This window comes from Danio rerio, chromosome 24, assembly GCF_049306965.1.
Source record: "Danio rerio strain Tuebingen ecotype United States chromosome 24, GRCz12tu, whole genome shotgun sequence".
In the NCBI taxonomy this organism is placed as follows: Eukaryota; Metazoa; Chordata; class Actinopteri; order Cypriniformes; family Danionidae; genus Danio; species Danio rerio.
The window spans coordinates 8,122,276-8,144,621 of record NC_133199.1 but is presented as its reverse complement, the minus strand read 5'-3'; the positions used below and the strand labels follow the sequence as shown (position 1 = coordinate 8,144,621).

The following is a 22,346-nucleotide window of genomic DNA, read 5'->3' as shown; positions in this document are numbered from 1 at the left end:
TGTTTCATTCCATTGTTATTACACATTTTAGGTTTGCATTGTTTGGGTTTTTACCAAAATCTTCCTCATTTCCATGTTAACAGCTCCTTAGAAATATTATTCCCAGGAAACAACATGACGTGTTCAATACTTATTTTCCCCACTATATATGATAAGCTTTAATAAAACTAAAAATATATTTAAAAGAAGTGATGTTACAGAATATTTATCTCCAATTGGTAGTAAACCATAATTTCAAGAAAATAGTATTAATATAAATATTTCAGGAAAACGATCATACAGGCTTGGGTGAATAAATTCAAGGCATTTTTTGTCAATCACATTAAACGACTTTGGTACACTCTATGGTCCCTTGAACTTTCCATAATTCAAAGTTGTGCCAGAGCAAGAATAAACCCAGTATTTGAAGTGAGCCTTCTAATCCTGCCAGCGTCACAACACATTGGCTTTGCAACATAATCTCCCCTTTACAAGCTGCTGTCAGCAACATTTACAGTTTATTTCAATTATCTGTGTGGCTACACCCTGTGTCCTAGCCACATGTCAGCAGCAGGTACGTTTGTATTTTCTGAAGAGGAAGGTCATCTCTGGCACCGAGTCCTGCTCTGAATTCAAACTCTGAAACACACTTTCCACTGGTGCTCTCATATGCCTCCTTTCCCCCTAATTTTTGCTAAGTGTAATGGAGTGGGAGAGAGGAGAGAAAGCTATGATATCAGTTCAAGCCAGCTGCGATCCCTTCCTGTTTTTTGAGTTCCCGCCCCAAAGTTCAGCACTTCAGCCATAAAGAGAGCTTGCTGATCGTAATGGCATGGAGGATGGATAGTTTTATTTGATCAGACTTCATCCCCAATCCCATTTCCTCCACATTTTGGTTTTATATCGGATAGTATATAGCTGTTATCCTCTTTATTTTCTTTTCAAATGGCTGAGTCCTCCCTAATGAAGTAATACTGTAATGACATTATGATGTCAGCAAATCTAATTAATGCTCTCATAGGACAAAATAGTAAGACATGTTTTATAAACATGACAATGAAAACTCATCACTAAAGCTGTCAAATAATGCCTATATCGTACCACCCGATCGAATGAAACCCTTTTATGCTATGGTAAGTGCTTAATTTGTAAATGAATAATTCCCAGAACAAAACCAGAAAATAAAAGTTACCGTGACCGACGTTCAGCAAACTTCAAGGGTGTACTCTATACTGTCTGAACTGTGCCCAGGCCAGTTTCCCGGATCGTTTGAGAAGTGTGAGTGCTCTGAACTGGGCTCAGGCACGGTTCACTTGGCCGGCCCTAGCCCAATTGGAAGAGGTGTGCCAGAGCGCTGATCACTGGAGTTTAAAAACTGAAGACGTGACTTTTAAGGGACTGTTTCATTATTAGATTTACTCGTGGTTTTAAAAAATAAAATATGCGTGATTGTCTCTTTGCCGTTTTGAAAAAATAAATATTATTTAAGTTGGCCATTCTTTATTTTCATTGCTTGCTGCGCAAAACAATCACCAACCAATGAGTGGATTATAAACAAAAGAAAGGCGATTGCCTGAAAATATTGTTGAGGGGCAACAGTTAATCGGGACTTTTACTTTAACTTGCCCATGGTGACTACCGTCATGTGTGTGCGTGCACACAAAATCCACACAGCCTTCGCTTGCACACTTGCACAAGTTAATGTAGGATCAATTCAAATTAATACCAGAACCCAAAACATGAATATCTGACATTTTCCAAATTCGAATTAAGCACTGTCTATGGTACAACACAACAAATTTTGTACAATGGGATCAGAAAGTTAGCACTGTTGCCTCCCAGCAAGAAGGTCGCTGGTTTGAGTCACGGCTGGGCCAGTTGGCATGGTGTGTTTGCGTGGGATTCCTCTGGGTGCTCCAGTTTGGCCATAGTGTATGTGTATGAATTAGTGTGCATGTATATTTCCCAGTACTGGGTTGCAGCTGGAAGGGCATCCGCTGTGTAAAACATATGCTGGATTAGTTGGCAGTTCATTCCGCTGTGCCGGTCCCTGATGAATAAAGGGACTAAGCCAAAAGAAAACGAATTAATAAATGGATCAGAAACAGCTTGCATGACCGTTGATGGAAACCACCCAGGAGAGGTGTTTAAATCAAAACAATCACACAATTCATACAATTTGATTTGTACAATTTAAAATGATTTGCTTACCCCCAATGAGGGTTGTAGTTAGGGCAAAGAGCTTAGAATGACCAAGAGGCGACACTCAATAGTTCCATTGCAACAGCAGCACCCAGCAACAGTCCCGGATTCCGCCATTTAGGAGTGAAAGTGATCGGCCGTCCATAGGACCTCATTACTGTCGCAATGGCAAGCAGCTGCTTTGTTTTTTATTTATATATTTAAATACCGCATTAAAGCCGAGATACAACCTGAAAGACGACAATACAACATTTGTTATCATAATCATCAGCACTTTTAATAGTTTATTTTACAGACTTATAATATGCTGTTGTTCTATTGGAGTTTTCATTCCAAAATGGCCGCCGCACCTTCTAGTGGCTGTTTCTCAAATTACACTAGAGTGTCGCCTCTTGGTCATTCTAAGCTCTTTGGTTAGGGATAGGGTTTGGAATCACGCCTCCTTTTTAAAAACAAACATTTTCGTAAAACTGAACTCGTACCAATTCGTACCAATTAGCCACTAAACTGACGAAACGGAAAATAGTTACGTTTCCTTGTGAGATCAGGCTGGTCGAACTCTAATGACTGGAATACTGCATGGCTCGATGCTAATCCCCTTTTTCTTCTCAGTATATGAAATATCCATCTGAATTTTAAACATTATTTTCATGCTTGGTTCAACAACACTAACATCATCCAATGACGTTTAACTTTCCATGCAGATTTGCGTAGTTCCATGTCACAAATTATCTGTTTCTTCCCATTGGTAAAGTTCTTGCATTTGAAATGATATGTAATCCAGATCAATGATATCATCACAAAATGACACTTTTCCAGAATAGTCACACCTACTTGTTCATTATCATTGATGGTAAAAATTTATAAAGCTTACCTTTAGCTGAGCTCTCCACAGTAAACACCCAACATGTCTACAAGAACTTGATCCTAAAACATTACAGAACTTTCTACGCTCACTTAAAGTTTTAATCCACAAAAAGTAACTACTTATAGGTCGTAATCGTTTCCTAAACTAATAGCAAAATCCTTTCAAATTAAGAATGGTTTTCTTTGCAAACATATTTGCATATGGAAAAAATGATTCCCATACAGTAATTTGGTGGAAACCTATATTCATTTATGAAGACCTACCTACTTTAAAAACACTGTTGTCTATGAGTAATGCAGAGTAGAAATTACAGCTGTAACTGAAACCACATGGCGAGTTTGTAGTAAGATGTCTGAGGTCATTGTAAGTGCTCAACAATCATCCAGGGTTATGGTGTTTCCCACTTTCTCCTTTAAGAGATTTTGTATTGAAAATCCAGTGTTGGTGCAACTGGTTTTGGAAATGAAAATATTAAAGGAGTTACAATTTTTGTCTTCACACTGCAGCAGTTTGGTCGAAGCAGTGGGTGGGTAGATCAGGGTTTGAAATACACTTAAGTCCCCTTTTGACATATTATTTAGTAACTTCACTAGTTATACCAATACACAAGATGTGTCACTCGTATAGTTTTGAATGGGGAAAAGTGTACCGGTTAATATGGCGAATGAAGCCCCGCCTACTAGTACAGGAGCCAATCATCGATCGCTACAGACTGACTTTTCTCCAGTGAAAATGCTCGGACCACACGTGTCCTTTTACAACTTTATTTGTGGTCAACAAACACACTGGAATCTCAGCGAACACTTGCTTCACAGACATAAGAAATATATCATAATAAAGCTTGAAATCTGTACCTTTAAATGAACCAAGTGCACCCTCGTTTTTGATTTTGTAATCTGTATGAAACGAATGTGAGGTATAGTTCATCCCGCCAAAGGATTATCACATGACAGCATCTACAAGAATGCCCACAAACTTGTAAACAAAGAGTCAGTGTCATTTCTGGAGGAGCTTCGCCATCAAGACCATGTCGTGAATTACTTTAGTAGATCAGCGGGATCAGCAGGGATTATCTAGAGCAGGGGTATTTTAATAGTTTGTCATTGGGGCCAGTTCATGAAAAGCCTCCCAAATGAGGGGCAGGAGAGATATGACTGCAATATGATAACACAACAGCATATACTGTAAGAGCCCCTATGTTGTATTTTTACTCCTTAAGACACCTACGTTGTATTTTTCTACATTAATATGTTAATATATTGTATTTTGAAACTACATAATATCAGCACATTGTACAATTAAGTAGACTTCTTCTGCATTCTGACACATCCATATGCTATGCTTTGAATTGCATAACAATTATGGATGCAATCATAGATTTAAGTTGTACGATTATATAGTCTGAAGAATAATCATGGTTTCAGGGTTATCATATCTAATGTAAATTTAAGCTTTTAATTAGGAAAGTATTTAGATGAACTGTTGTTATCATCTGCGTTCATACATGCATAACTAGTTTAATAATTTGTAATATTTTGTCTAATGTATCTTTTGTTTACATTGCACTGAAACCCTCGCACAACTCTCACCGCTACAGTGTGAGATGTTTGCTACTCAGTGCGCCTGGAAGGCGCGAGCATATCGGCATATATTCTTACATTGGAGATAGTTAACTTACGCACGGAAAAGACGCGCTATGTAAATGGCCCGCTGCTATAGTTAATTCAATGTGCATGCCTATTATTCTTGGTGTAAAAGCTCAAAACTTTAAACTAGCGCACAGATGACATAACTTCGTTTAGTTGCTGTACTTTCATTCCGTGTAACAGAAACACAGCGTCGAGAAGCCTTTATGATTAAGTATCCAAATGTTTTCGGCTGCTGGCGCCACACGTGGCGCTTAAAAGGCACTTTTGATGTCTTGGTCACACTATTTGGAGGCCTGAAACAAATTGCCTCGCGGGCCAAGTTCAGCCCGCAGGCCACTAATTGATTAGCCCTGATCTAGAGGATGATTATGTGTAAAACAGCCATAAAGAAGGGTTGGTGTCGTGATCTCGTTCCTTTCAAATGCACATTAGCTTGGGCAGCCTGAATAAATGATTTTGTTTGATTTGAACGTTTAGATATTAAATTTATGACACAGCTGTTGTTTAATTGTATCAGTGGTTTCAAATATGTAATGTAATCTTAAGCTTGGCAAACAGTTTTGGAGAATTTGATGTTTCAACATTCAGACAAAATGCCCGAGCATAGTAGCCGAGAGGTGTTTCAAGGATGACCGCCGAGTGAAATGACTTGCCTTAAAGGGACTTTGGTTATAGTTTAAGTTAGTAGAATACCTGTTGGGGGGACCATAAAAATAAACTGTTATTAGATATTAATCAGACTTTAATATTTTTTCAATAATCATGTATACACACAGTCTAAAGAGGTCTATCAAACTAAAATGTTATCATTTTAAATGTGATGCTAATTGTGTATGTACTTAACATTTTATTTACAAAATCATTCTATTTGTCTACACCTTCTAATATCAATTTGATATCAACAAACAATTAATTAGCTTATTGTCATTTTCAAAGTGGAAGGAGTTAATATTTTCAGTACTGACTAATGATAATCTCAAATCATTTATTTTTAAACCACTGGTTCTCAACATATAGTGTGAAACCTCTGGCCTTCTTAACCCCCCAAAGTAAGACCCCTTCTTGTATTTCTCTCACTCTCTCTGGCAGGACTAGGGTAAATATTTACTGAGATAAATCCGCCAGCAGGAGTGGCCCCCGAGCTCTCCCGAGCGGCCATTTAGTCGATCCCCCAGGGGTCCCCTTCCTCTCTGATCCCGAGCAGTGAACCTGTCTTACACAGACCCCCAACTGCGACATTTATAGGCAAGAATGTTCTACACCTAACCACAGGCCTGAGAACGAGGCCAAACTACAACCCAAGAATGGCATATTTTGACACACTAGTTACACACAACTCGTATATTTGGAAAGCTGACATGTCCTGTGGTTTGATATGCTATGCTGAATCTATTATAAATAGCCTTATGTTATTTTGTACAAGGAATATAGTACTTTTTAGGATTGTTTAATCTAGTATATAAAAAAAAGTAATGTTTTGTTTAAATACTGTCTAAAATGCATTCGAAACTGACAGCAGAATGCACTTGGTTTTGTTTAGCTCTGACTTTATTTACTGCCAGTATTTACAGTCAAGAGCTCTTTAGAAGTAAAGCTGATATTTAGTGTGGAGTTTCATTGAGTGTAAAGGCCAGATTTGTAGTACCCCATAAAGAGCTCCTCTTCCTGCCTGTAAAATTTAATGCCACACTGTTACTGCTGTGAGTGGGTCCTGTGGGCCTCCACCAGCCCTTGAATAAAGATCAATGCTTATGACCTGTAGGGATGACTATCGTAAGGATTTAATTAGCTTCTTATTTACATTTATTTGGGAAGTTCATTCATTTTCCTTCGGCTTAGTCCCTATTTATCAGGGATCACCACAGCGGAATTAACCACCAACTATTCCAAAATGTGTTTTAAGCAGCAGATGCCCTTCCAGCTGCAACCCAGTACTGGGAAACACCTATACACTCTCGCCAATTTTGTTTACCTAATTCACCTATACCACATGTCAGTGGACTGTGGGGGAAACCGGAGCACCTGGATGAGAACATGCAAACTCCACACAGAAATGCCTACTGGCCCAGCCGGGACTTGAACCAGCAACCTTCTTGCTGTGAGTCGACCACTGAGCCACCTTTTCAGAAAGAGATTCTTTCATCCAAAAAACAATTTGCAAGTAGAACAACAGTAGCAATTACACCAACAACAAAGCAACAAGACTCAGTAAATCTACAACAGTATATTGCAAATTGTATGTTAAATAAATAGGCAGAAATATACAGTGAATAGTAGTGTTAGTTACTTACTTAGTTAGCTTATGATAAATGCTTTTTTGTTGCTGTTACAAGAGGAAACGATCACTGAAATGATCTATGAAAGTGATTTTGTGTCTCTTTGGAATGGCACTACATTGTGCCATTCACTTGCAGAAGCCATTTTCAGGTATATGTTTAGGTATATGAGTACAGAGCCAGTGGTTGTTCTGTAGACAGACATCTGTGTCTTTGATGCTAGCAGCTATTGGGTGTGACGTGTGCTCTGTTTGACACAATAAATAATTTTTTCACTGCTGCATTCTGAATCAGTTAAAGTGGTTTGATGACAGTACTGGCTGGAAGGCTTGCCAAGGGAGCATTGCAATCCTCCATTCAGGATAGAACAAGAGCCTGGACAAGGAGTAAGGGAGCATGCTCAGGGGGCAACTGCCTGATCGATCCAGAACCATCACGATAAAGGCATCACTGTTCATGCACTTGTAACCCTGCCAGTCTCACACCACCCAACCCACTTTAAGCTGGGATCGAACAGATGACCTTCCGCATGGGAGTCAGTTGCTCTAACAAGGAGGCTAAAGACTGTGGGCTCTAGTGTCTGTTGCTAGAGCACCTTTTAGAGGTCAGAGGAGTGAGGTTTACCTGCCAAGCACTTCACTAGCTGGCCTGTGCTACATATGTGTCACAATCACCAGTGATCTAGTCCATACAGCTGTAGAACTGCAAATCTGCCACCGAAGGAACTACAAATCCTGTCATGCACAACACAACCACACCTGTTCCTGTTGTTCTTTGATTTCACACACACAGCTTACAGATTACAAGGATCATATATACAGCACAAAAACACAGACTTTGCTAAGTCTTGCTATCTGTTAAAACTGTGACATAACGACATGTTTTCCCTTGCCTTGTCTAGCCATGTTTTGACCCTTGCTTTGTTTCATTGTTTATCCTGCCTGCCACCTATACCAACTGCTCGTCTGTTGACCACAATTCTGGATTATCTTTATGTATCTGTTTACCCCTGTTTTGACCATTGCCTGCCTGACTAATGTTATTAATAAACGCGTGGATCCTCAACCCTGTTGTCAGTTACCAACAGTTACAGACAGATTCATATGGGTCTGTGTAAACACTTTTGTGTGAGGATTAAAATAGAATGCATTTACATCTGTATTTCCCCAGTGACCTTGACCATGAGTCTTGCCACTGTTAGAATATAATGAAAGGAGGGTTTCACCACTGACAGCACCTGCCGAGAAAAGGGGAGAGATAATAGCAGAAGGCAGATGAGAACCACTAAGGAGTAGTTTGTTTTGATAAAGTATCAGAAACTAAAGGATTTCCATCATTAATTTGGATGAGACCGTCTACAGTCTAAGTTTTAATTGGGAGAATATTTTAATAAGGAGAAACAGGAGACTCAGAGAAGGGGAGAAATAACTCAAGATAAAAGCACAGGTGCAGATAGAGCAAACATAAGAATGCTGGGATCAGAATGCTTGGGTAGACATCTGAGCACTTGTCTCTTGCTGATGTTCTTGCTGAAGTAATAAAACGTTTGATCTTGATACTTGGAAGTTCTCGTCTTTATTTAATTTTGAACTTTAAATATAGTTTAAGAAGATTATGACAACTTTTCACGACACTACTAGAACAGTTCTATGTGATTAAATGTCAAAAATATAAGAGGGAGAGAACTAGAATACTTCATGCACAGAAAAAAGGTTGTAAGAGAATATAACATATATCTATATACAGCATATACAGTCAAGCCCAAAATTATATAAATCATAGCCCAAATTCTGACTTAAGGTTTTGCTCAAATGTAAATAAAAGCTGAGAATTTTTTTTTTCTATAATGATGCATCTTATACATCACCTTAATATCTTTTAAAAGAAGCCTGTGTCTTTTCTGATCAAACCAATAATCTTGCTGGTTGAATAAAAGTAACTTTAAGTGAGAATTTGACAGGGGTATGAATAATTTCAGGCTTGACTGTTTATATCACATGGCAGCAACTCAATGCATTTAGGCATGTAGACATGGTCAAGACGATCTCCTGCAGTTCAAACCGAGCATCAGAATGGGGAAAAAGGGGATTTAAGTGACTTTGAACATGGCATGGTTGTTGTTGACAGACAGGATGATCTGAGTATTTCAGAAATTGCTGATCTACTGGGATTTTCAAACCCCAAGCCAAGCAAGGTTTGAGTTCATGACTATACACAGCCATCTCTAGGGTTTACAGAGAATGGTCCCAAAAACAAAAAATATCCAGTGAGCGGCAGTTCTGTGGGCGCAAATGCCTTGTTGATGTTGTCAGAGGAGAATGGCCAGACTGGTTCGAGCTGATTGAAAGGCAACAACTCAAATAACCACTCAGTACAACCGGTATGCAGAAGAACATCTTTGAACGCACAACACATCCAACCTTAAGGCAGATGGGCTACAGCAGCAGAAGGCCACACCGGGTGCCACTCCTGTCAGATAAGAACAGGAAACTGAGGCTACAATTCGCACAGGCTCACCAAAATTGGACAATAGAAGACTGGAAAACTGTTGCCGGGTCTTGATTTTTGCCACGACATTCAGATGATAGGGTCAGAATTTGGCATCAACAATATGCAAGCATGGATCCATCCTGCCTTGTATCAATGGTTCAGGCTGGTTCAGGGGTGAGGTTTCTGAATAACACTGTTGAGAACCGGGTTAGTAACTGTACTGTGGTGTTAGTAACTGTACAATGGAGCGGATTTCAGGCGGCCGCTGTGATCAGATACTATACCAAAGTTGGCGACCTGGGTGGTGTTACAGACTGTACCCAAAACACTGAGCATCAGGGAGTAGGGGGTTGGCAGGGGGAAACTGCGAGAGTATTCCAGAAGAAATAACAAAACGGCAGGGTGGCGGGAGATGGGTTTGATATATACGGGTGATTCCCAGGAAAAATGAGAGTGTTGGCAGGTATAAACATGACAATGCGTTCACTGTACTCAATTGGCCTCCACAGTCACCAGACATCAATCCAATAGAGCACTTTTGGGAAGTGGAACGGGATATTCGCATCATGGATGCACAGCCGACAAATCTGCAGCAACTGCGTGATGCTATCATGTTAATATGGACCTAATCTCTTAGGAATATTTTCAGTACCTTGTTGAATCTATGCCACGACGGATCAAGGCAGTTCTGAAGACAAAAGTGGGTCCAACCAAGTACTAATGAGGTGTACCTAATAAAGTGGCCAATTAGTGTGTACTGTATGTACAGTATATATATATTTCAATTCTTTCATTTTCTTTTTGGCTTAGTCCCTTTATTAATCTGGGGTCGCCACAGCAGAATGAACCCCCAACTTATCCAGCACATGTTTTACACAGCGGATGCCCTTCCAGCTGCAACCCATTTCTGGGAAACATCCACACACACATTCATTCACACTCATACACTACGGACAATTTAGCTTACCCAATTCACCTGTACCACATGTCTTTGGACTGTGGGGGAAACCAGAGCACCTGCCGGAAACCAATGCAGGGAGAACATGCAAACTCCACACAGAAACGCCAACTGACCCAGCCGAGGTTCTAACCAGCGACCTTCTTGCTGTGAGGCGACAACACTACCTACTGCGCCACTGCGTCGCACATATATATTTATTTATATAGAAAAAAACGAATGTGACAGATGTGAAATTGGCACTTGTGCGACTATGGTACATAAAATAAAGCCATTTGTGAATGTTGACAGAGAAATAGTATTACAGAGTAAGAGTATTTTTACAATACTGTAAAACACAAGACTAGAAATCTTCATTTTTTCATGACAATTCTGACATTTGCATGGAATTGCTCTGAAGCGTCCAAATCAATGAAAGAAGGCAGATGTTCGAGGACTGTTAACAGAAATAGCTATATTAACTTTCTGACCTGTTCGCTTTGACAGTCACAGCCCAAAACTGTCAAAATCACATGCCAAGACACACATGTGGTTTCTAGACCAAAAGACAAAAACACAGCAACAGCAACCAAATCTCACAGATGACTCTCTCAATAAGCTTCTCCTCGGAGCAATTACACGATGACATTCCTACTGGTGACGGCATGCTGGAGTAATGGACACGGCGTTCCGCATGGAATAACATCCATCCTGGAAAGAGCTGAGGCAGGGAAGCCGTCTCACCCCACTCCCATGATGACTTGAAAGAGAACGCGAGTGCTGTCTGTCCATGTGAAGTTTATCTCTCTTCCTGTCTTTCATCACTGTGCTTATTAAACCTCCATCCCCAGAGCTCGCCGATGTCTAATTACACCAACGGTAAACAAAAGGAGGGTTTTGAGGGGAGGGGGAGATGAAAAACCGCAGCTGGACAGTGCCGTGTTATTATAATTCTTTAAGCGATACTGTTAACGTGGTCAGGCATTTTAGCCCAGCTCCTAATAACAGCTCGGAGGTAATTAGAGGTCTAGCACTGGGGGCGGCACATACTGAGCTGAGCGGGACGCTTGTTAACTTCCCTCAGGCCAAAGGCCGGCAAGCTCCCCCACACCTCTAGCCGTCTATTAGTGTTTAATGTGTTGTTTTGTTTTCATGGATATAGCCAAAAGCCTCAGAAACAGTGTCAAACCTCTAATCGTGCGTAAAGTGTTTCGTCTGAATTGGAAACTCAAAGAGACAGAAAAGTTTCAAAGGGAGAATCTTCTGAAAATTGTCAAGAATTTGTCAGCCATTTTCAGCCAAGAATAAAAGAGAGGGGGAAAAAAAAGAGTCTGTTTTAAGGATTACGATTTGTTTGTTTGTTGTATCTGCTATTTTATTTATTTATTTATTTATTTATTTATTTATTTATTTATTTATTTATTTATTTATTCATTCATTCATTCATTCATTTATTTATTTATTTATTTATTATATTTTTTATTTATTTATTTAGTTATTTTTCTTTAGATCTAAATTCTTCCATATCTAAATTTTTTTATGTATTTTATTTTATTTTATTTATTTGTTTACTACAAGAACCTTTAGTCATTTTTGTTTAGATCTAACTTTTTAATGTCTAACTTCTTCCAAATCTACTAATTTAATTCTATTTTTTTTTTTCTATGGTAACATTTAGTCAATTTATCTAATTTCTCTATTCTCTATTTTCTCTATTACTCATTACTTCAACTTTATTTTAATTTCATTTTATTTTGTTTTATTTTTAAAATTGAGTTTATTTTCATTCATACATTTTCTTTTTGGGTTAGTCCGTTTATTAATTAGGGATCGCCACAGCGGAATGCACCGCCAACTTATCCAGCACATGTTTTACGCAGCGGATGCCCTTCCGGCTGCAACCCATAACTGGGAAACATCCACACACACTCATTCACACACATACACTACGGACAATTTAGCTTACCCAATTTGCCTATAGCACTTATTGTTTAGATCTAACTTCTCTATATCGAACTTCTTCCCTATCTACTAATTTAATTTAATTTAATTTAATTTAATTTAATTTAATTTAATTTAATTTAATTTAATTTAATTTAATTTAATTTAATTCAATTTAATTTAATTTAATTTAATTTAATTTAATTTAATTTAATTTAATTTAATTTAATTTAATTTAATTTAACTTAATTAAAAAAAAAATAATTTCTACAGTAACATTTAGTCATTTTTCTTTAGGTCTAACTTCTCTATATCTAACTTCTTCCATATCTTCAATTTGTTTCATTTTATTTTTAACATTTATTTTATTTTATTTATTTTTATTTTATTTATTTTTTCCCACAGTAACCTTTAGTCATTTTTGTTACGATCTACCTTTCATATGTCTAACTTCCATATCTACTAATTTAAATAAATTAAATATGTTTTTTTTCCTATGGTAACATTTAGTCATTTTTCTTTAGATTTCACTTCTCTATATCCAACTCCTTTCATATCCACTATTTTATTTTTATTTATTTAGCATTTTTTTATTTTATTATCATTATTTTGTTTTTTTTTTATTATTTATTGTATTTTACACAGTAACATTTAGTCATTTTTTATCTAACTTCTTTCATATCTACTATTTTATTTTAATTACATTTAATATAATTTAATTTGGCATCATGGTGGCGCAGTGGGTAGCACAATTGCCTCACAGCAAGAAGGTAACCGGTTGGAGCCTCAGCTGGGTCAGTTGCCATTTCTTTGTGGAGTTTGCATGTTCTCCCCGTGATCGCATAGGTTTTCTTCAGGTGCTCCAGTTTCCCTCACAGTCCAAAGACATGCACTACAGGTGAATTGGGTAGGCTAAATTGTCCATAATGTATGTGTTTAAAGGAGTGTGTCACTGTTTCCCAGTCATGGGTTGCAGCTGAAAGGGCATTCGCTGTGTAAGACATATCCTGGATAAATTAGAGGTTCATTCCGCTGTGGCAACCCCAGATTAATAAAGGGACTAAGCATGAATGAATAATTTAATAATTTTTTATTTAATTAAACTTATTTTTATTTTTATTTTACTTTATTTTATTTAGAATTTTTTGTATTAAATCGAATTTTTACAGCAACTTTTAACTTCTCAATCTAATATATTTTTCACTGTACAAAACCAATTTTTACACTTAAATTTTAGTTAACAGCAACCACACGTCGTCATATTATAAATGTTTCTGAAAAAAGATTTGTTATTCACATGCTTTCGATCCTTTAAATAATTATAATAATTTATTGATATGGTTTATATTATTATATCAATACATGTACAAAATAAATTCAAATATTGACCTTTTATTTTTATAATTTTACTTAGTTTTAATAAATTTTATGTTTAAAAATTATTGTATAATTTTATTTTATCATAAAACAGCTTTAGTTTTAATAACTTTGTTAATATTTTTTGTTTATTTGCCATTAACAAACCAAATTTAATTTAATTTAATTTAATTTAATTTAATTTAATTTAATTTAATTTAATTTAATTTAATTTAATTTAATTTAATTTAATTTTTTTCAGACAGATTAAGATCATAAATCCAGAGAGATATTGTTTCAGTCAGCATTACTGTTTCAGTAATTACATTATCACATTATTCAGTGCCCAACATGCATTACAACTGATATCCGCAACTATGTTTTGTCTTATTTCATAAACACAAGATAATATTTATGACATTTTTAGTAATTTAAACAATATATCACCTCTATTACCACAATTACCATTATCAAATTTCCATATAAATACTGCCAAACACAAATAAATACACACATGTCATAATATCCATCAACATTATTGACTTCCTAACAGTGGAATAAGCAATCAGAGAGCACATAAACTACAGTGCACTTGTGTTTCAATATGGGTCAAGATGCAGGCTGTCTTTTAAAGTGCTCTGATAAGAGTGATTTCATATTGGAACCATATGCACTCCTAACGCTGCCACGAGAGGAACGGCTGTCACAACGGCCTCGCAACTTCCTGCTCCAAATCTAAATATTTACACTCCAGACATCCCAAGTCGAGCCAAGGAGAGGGCTTGATGTTTTGGGTTACATAAAGTCCAGTGCTTCAGGACAAATTAAGCAGATTTTCCTCATTAGACGAGACACGTACTGTAACGGACGGTGTGCTTTGAGTTTAAGCACTACTGTGTAAGTGGGTGAAAAAGTGCAGTGTCTGACACGCATATGTGACTGATTCTCTGCGGGATATGTTGTATATATGTTTATGTCAATTTATTGGAGACAGGAATATACACTGAACGCTTCATTGTTTATAAAAGCAAATAATTATAAATGAGTGGAAAGAGAAAATTCCTTACTGACAGAATAAATGATAATAATATGCATCAGAGCATCTCAATCGCAAAATATACACTGTAAACATATCCGTAAATAAGCAGTTTTCCATATATATATATTTTTTTTACTTATTATGATTTTGAATTGCATTATGAGATCTTGATCTTTCGATAAAACTTTACAATAACAGTACATAAATAATGATGTTGCCAGCAGAGGTTCGGGTGGTTCGAACGACCAACCCCCACGGCTAAAAGATCTAGAATTTGTGCTTTAAATTATTTTATGTAACTTTTTAAAAATATTTTATAAAAATGTGTCATTTTAAACAACTATAGCCAATTATTCGAATCCCATGGAGCCTAAAAGCCAAAATTATGTGAAGAGAGTCACGTGACATAGCTCATCGAGTGATAATGTTCGGATCTTTAATGCGACATAATTTAACTTAATTTAATTTAATTAAATTTTTTTTATTTTATTTTACATCTCATGTTTTATTTTATTTTATTTTATTTATTATTTAATTTATTAATTTATTTTGTTTTATTTTATTTAAAAATTTTATTTTAAAATTTTTAAATTTTATTTGTTATTTATTTATTTATTTATTTATTTATTTTTGTTTTGTTTTGTTTTGTTTTGTTTTGTTTTTTATTTTATGTTTTATTTTATTTTATTTTATTTTACTTTATTTTGATTAAATTAAAATATACTTAATTATTTTAATTTAATTTCCACAGTAACATTAATCCTTTTTCTTTAGATCTAACTTCATATCTAACTTCCATTTACTATACTATTTTTTTATTTAATTGTATTTTCCACAGCAACTTTTACCTTCTCAGTCTAATATATTTTTCACTACACAAAACTATTTTACAAAAAATGTATATTTTGTCTTGTTTTATTTTATTCTATTTTATTTTATTAACCATGAGGTTCTAGGCTAACTGGCCATATCATAGGATGTCCTATATTTTGGCCATTATTGATTTGTCCTGTACATGATAAGGTAGCCATTATTTACAAATGAACTCTTGTAACTCATGCTTTAGTGGTAATACCTGGTTAACCAGGTAATAATTACATGTTCTATTATTTTACTACAGACTTAATTCTCTCTATATTACTTCTCAAACAAAATCTTGTCTCAAACTGCTTAAATGCCAATAAAAGTCACTTTGTTGATCTGCTGTGCTGAAATTTCAACATCAAAACTTGATGTAAATAAACAGAAAACACCATGTAAGCCACAAAACATATAACCTTCTAATTCACGAATATTTTCCTACAGTTTAGTTGCAATTCAGATTAATTCAGTGGAATGGATGTGAATGAAACTTTATAAACTTGTTTTGATAAATCTAAAGTTTTCACCCCAAGGTCATTTGTGTTTTGGGGTCTCATATCGACAATTAGTTCTGGATTATGTGGGTTTTAGCACTAAGCTTTCATACCACAGCAATAATGAGAAGCAGACACTGAATTAAGTCACAGATGCCGTGTGCACTGTTCCCTTTTAAACTAGAAAGGTAACTATTTAAATTCATTTATCACATCTGCTTGAATTTTTAAAACGACTTTACTATATTGGAAAAATAAGAAAAGCTTAAGAAACTGACAAAAAAAAAAAAAGGAAAATGTGGCATGAAAAAAATTCTTAAATGTTCAGATATATGAGTGTTTTTGAACCAGTAACATTCATTATTTATATATTATAGTATGTAAAACAATTAGTTAGTGAATGCTACAGCATGCTATAGTATCAAATGTTGTGAACTGATATACTATAATAAATAGTGCATATTTCTGTGTGTGTGTGTGTGTGTGTGTGTGTGTGTGTATTGTAGGTATATATACCTAGGTTCACACCTCTAATATATACACACACACTGTAAATCCGTAATTAAACGGTTTATTTCATGCTGCTGGGGTGGCGAAAAAAAAAAAAAAAGCAAAATAAAGACCTTTAAATTGCTGAAATTTACTGTAAAATAGGTTGAATTACAGAAATTTACCAAAACTAAAATTTAAGGAAATTTTTTTATTTAATATTCATTATTTTATGGTAAATTTCTGTATATTTTTTATGTTTTTTTTTTTTTCTGATACCCCATATATATATATATATATATATATATATATATATATTAGAGGAACCTGCAATGGTCTCACAGGTTAGTTCGGTTACGATTATCAAATCGATTATAATTCGATTTCTCGGTGCATTGACGATGCTTTCCATACAAAGTTTTATATTTTACTTCACAGCACAAGAAAAAGGCCAAAGTGAGAGAGAGAGAGAAATGGAGTTTACTTTGATTTTCTCAATCGTAGTGAAATAGTGGCTTCTGCTGTAACTTCAGTGTCAGTGAAAGACTGTCCAGCAAACACACACACAGTTTATTGTGCAGAGTTTCTAAATGAGTGTTTTTAAGTAGGTGCAGTGTTTTAATTACTCGTTCTTGCCCCGCTTAGCATAGTAAGCTACTGCAACGTAGTGTATATGAGATAAATGACTTCAATATGCAATAAATGGTTATAATCTATTACTGAACTAATACCGAATTGTCTGCGTCTGTGCACCGAAGAAACAAATCATTTTGACACCCCTAATATATATATATATATATATATATATATATATATATATATATATATATATATATATATATATATATATATATATATATATATACAGTTGAAGTCTTTTTTAAATATTTCCCAAATTATGTTTAACAGAGCAAGGGAATTTTCACAGTATGTCTTATAATATTTTTTCTTGTAGAGAAAGTCTTATTTTTTTTATTTCAGCTAGATTAAAATCAGTTTAAATTTTTTAAACGCCATATATATATATATATATATATATATATATATATATATATATATATATATATATATATATATATATATATATATATATATATACAGTATGTTTTATGGATGCTCTGATTTTTGTAGTCGATGCCAAGTACCGATTCCTTGTCATATCGACTCATTAAATGTGATTATCAGCCAATACCAATTTCCGGAGCATTCCTAATATATGCTGTAGAAAATTTAGCATTGTGTCATTTTTTTATAACTATATATTGTATTACCACAACAACTATAGAATTACCCCACCAGATTATTTCAGATACTTAATAGTATAGTTAAAAACACAATAGTATTTACTATAGATTACTGTTGCATTTCTTCATGTATATACTAGTTCATATCTACCGCCTCAATGGCAGGAAAACATTAAGATTTAGTAGATAACTCGCTCCTCTTCATAAAATAAGGATCACGTCCAACATATGTGGTTATTTCCTATTTATATCTCTTTTGAAATATGGTCTGAATCACAACAGAATGGACTTTCCTCTGTCTTCTATTCTGTGTTTACTTCCTGCCCTAAATCTGAGTTTTGCTCATAACCAGAATCACATCGTTGCGAATGCAAACAACATATTATGTTAATAGCAAATAGTAGTTTTTTTTTTCTGCTGCGCTTGTTGATATTAGCAAAAATCTAAGTAAGACTAAAAAAAAAGAAGACACTTGAATTGTTTTGTAACGCAACAATGTGTAAAATCAAGCATGCTTAGCTGTTTGCACTCACATATGGTATGATTTATGCTTAAAAGTGGAGGGTCTGTATTAAAAATGGGTAAAATTAAATTAATTTATTTATTCAGTTTATCTCAGGTTCACATCAGTGACAACTAGCTAAAGACATGGGATGTAAGAATAACATATGTGCTGCTTCCTAAATGAATTCATAAAAAGATCTTAAAAAGCTTAACTGAGTCCAGATTCTCATTATGCATGGGCTATATAAAAATCTGGACTCAATAAAACTCATCAAATATACATCCCCAAACAATCCCGGGTCACCATTTCCCAAAACAAAATCAAAAAATTGAAGACACTGGATGGTTAATATCTGCCATAAGTGCATATTAATTTTGTCTTGTTTATGGAAAAAGAGGCTTAGATGCTGCAACTTAAGAAAATATGTGGCATGTCCCAAACCAACTGTTCCAACAAACATTCGCAAACTGCATTGCAAACTTGTACATTAGCAACTAAACCTCGAGAGCCATAGTTAGATTCATAGTTCCTGGTTTTGTTCTATTCTCAGTTATCCCCCTATGCCCTATTCATTTAGAACGTTCCAACATTTAAACTTGAAATGATTAAAATTAAAAAACATTAAAGTCAATTCTCTTACGTGCAATTTGCTTTCAAGGTATATTTTACAGTTCAGTTTTAGTGATCTTCATATTAACAATTGTGCTGCCTTCGTAGTGCACTTTCAAATCATTTATGCCATTTTGAACACAGCCATGCCTCATGACGAAAGCTATAGGTGATCTATGGAAAGGAGAATCTACGTTACATCTCCAAAGCTTGTGAAAAACAAAAATATATAGGTTTAGGTAATGGATTCAATGTATAGTAGTAGCCTAGGCTATTTATTAAGACATAAATACTGTATTAGGCCTATATATATATATATATATATATATATATATATATATATATATATATATATATATATATATATATATATATATATATATATATAAATATATRTGTGTGTGTGTGTGTGTGTGTGTGTGTGTGTGTGTGTGTGTGTGTGTGTGTGTGTGTATACACTGTAAAAGAAAATCTTAATTTTACGGTTTATTTTTGGCATCTGGGGTGCCTGTAATTCTGTAATTACAGAAATTTACAGTAAAATAAGAAATATTAAATTACAGCAATTTACCAGAAATGTAAATTAAAAGAAATTTTTGTCATTTGATATATGTTATTTTTTGGTATATTTCTGTAATTTAACTGCCGTTATTTTACTTTTTTTTTTCCCGGCACCCCAGCTGCCGGAAATGAACCGTAAAATTCTAGATTTTTTTCGCAGTCATCATAACAAAGATAAAATAATTCAGTTATTAGAAATGAGTTATTAAAACTATTATGTTTAGGAAAGTGTTTAAAAAGTCTTCTCTTCATTAAACAGAAATTGGAGAAGAAAGTAAAAAGGGGCTAATTCGGGGGGCTAATAATTCTGATTCCAATTGTGTGTGTGTATAAATATGTATAAATATATATATATACACAATTGAAGTCCGTTGTGTATGTGGGTGTAATGAGTGTGTATGAATGTTTCCCAGTGATGGGTTGCAGCTGCAAGGGCATCCACTGTATAAAACATATTCTGGATAAGTTTGGCGGTTCATTCAATGTTTCTGTTAATTTGCTGGTGTTTTTCTTTTTTTCTGTTTGCATGTGTTTTCTTAAAGGAATAGTTCACCCAAAAATGAAAATGGAAAATGTCCTATTTATTTATTCACCCTCAGTTTTCAGCCATAGCTTATCATACATGTACAGTTGCAATAAGAATTATTAACCCCCCTGAATTATTAGCCCCCCTGTTTATTTTTTCCCCAATTTCTGTTTAACGGAGAGAAGATTATTTCAACACATTCATTTCTTAACATAACAGTTTTAATAACTAATTTCTAATTTCTAATATTTTATGTTTGCCATGATGACAGTATATAATATTTTACTAGATATTTTTCAAGACACCTCTATACAGCTTAACGTGACATTTAAAGGCTTAACTAGGTTAACTAGGCAGGTTAGGATAATAAGGCACGTTATTGTATAATGATGATTTGTTCTGAACACTATTGAAAAAAATATAAAGCTTAGAGGGGCAAATAATTTTGTCCTTAAAATGTTTTTGAAAAAATAAAAACTGCTTTTATTCTAGCCAAAATAAAACAGATAAGACTTTCTCCTGAAGAAAAATGATGATCAGACATACTGTTAAAATTCCCTTGCTCTGTTAAACATCATTTGGTTAAACAACAATATTTAAAAAAGAAAACAAATTCAAAGGGGGGCTAATAATTCCGATTGCAACTGTAGGTGACAGTTTTTACAATAGAATTTAATGTTGGGGTGTCCCTTTTGATGATGAAACTACAAGGGCTGGTTATACAGTACAATCCTCAATATATCTACAGTATTAGCAAACTGCATCCTTTGACCCACCTGTACAGCCATGCGCTCTCTTGCTTTTGTCATCAAAAGAGACCAGACTACAATTGGACTGCATTCACACATGCTTCAATATCTGTTTGAACAGGCTGTGGATTAAAGCTAGTAATACTGTTAATAATGTTTTTTTACGCAAATCGATTGTTCCACAGGAGCCATGGCTATTGTTTTGGATTCATTTTTAATCTAAAAAACCTATCATTGCCATATGCATCACCAAAGACCACAGATTTATCTAAAAATTTGCAGCTGCTGGGCATGAATCTCTCTCAACCACTCTTTAGTTGCTGTGCATACACATTATGAGAATATGAGTGTCTAACCTGTATGAGCCGGTCCCTTTGATGCCTCCTGTGGACTACTGGAGCGATTGCGGTTCCGCTGGCGTTGTTTGCCTGTAGACCGGGAAGTTCTGATACGGACTTCGCTCACTTTGAAAAAGGCCACCATGAAAGGCTGCCTCTCCAGAGCGCCATCACGGCCTACTAACCCTGCATCCTTTGGACTGATGCTCCGTCCTTTAAAAAGAAGAAAGTACTGAATTACAAATGGGATGTCATTGTTTTAGATCACAGGTGTCAAACTCAGTTGCAAAAGGGAACTGCACAGTTTAGTTCCAACCCTAATTAAACACACCTGATCAAACTACTTGAGTCCTTCAGGCTTGTTTGAAACCTACAGGTAAGTGTGTTGGAGCAGGGTTGGAACTAAACTGTGCAGGGCTTCGGCCCTCCAGGAATGGAGTTTGACACCCCTGTTTTAGATCATGCAACAATGTGTATAAGCAGCAAGTCAGGCATCAAATACAATGAAGACTTTGTAATACCAAGACAAAGACAAATCATCTCACAAGTGTTTGCCTGGTTGAGGCAGGACTCTCTGGAAAAATGCAATGTGAGGTTATGTTTGTCTTATTTAAGCATCCTTTTTTTATTCCAAATATCTAAAATTCTAAAATCAGGAAGCATTTTCTAGACAAGTACAATTTATTGTTTGGTTTGAGAAATAATGTGCTCAAATTGAGTGAGTTTGTCCTTAAAACAAGCAAAATAATAATCAATGTTTTGAAATTACTTGACTCAATACTTTAAGTGAAGTTTAGTTATAAACAAATTTGGAGAGGATCACGTGCTTATGCCTGTTCACAGCTGTTCCAACTTTAGCTAATGACTAATTATCCTATCAGACGATCCTTAACTCACTATAATTAACCTGACTTTTCTCATCTCAAAGGCTGCGTCCGAAACCGCCCACTACTCAGTAGGTACTGCATTTGAATTTAAACGTACTACTCGGCCGTTAGAAAAGTACGTTCTATACAGTATGAATGTGAAAAGTATGAATGGAATTCGCCAAACTACATCCGCCATTTTGTCATGGACATGTGACCTACCTGCGTCAATTGCGTCGCTTTACTCCCATTCATGAATTCGCTCGCGGGGCATCATGGGATAGCTAAGCATGCATTGGATGCGCACTCTAGAATCTCGCCGGAAGTAGTAAATCATCCGGGTACTTCTCGCATACTGATTTTCGAA

The 22,346-nt window shown here is 35.2% G+C and overlaps 1 protein-coding gene across 4 annotated transcripts in view; it reads right to left on the bottom strand.

The window, feature by feature from the left end:
* The window catches only part of bmp6 (bone morphogenetic protein 6), a 78,957-nt gene that overhangs the window by 8,625 nt on the left and 47,986 nt on the right, over positions 1-22,346 (bottom strand). For all 4 annotated transcript variants that reach the window (NM_001013339.1, XM_073940340.1, XM_073940341.1 and 1 more), the window contains 1 exon segment: positions 21,132-21,326. In NM_001013339.1, coding sequence (NP_001013357.1) covers positions 21,132-21,326 — 195 coding nt within the window.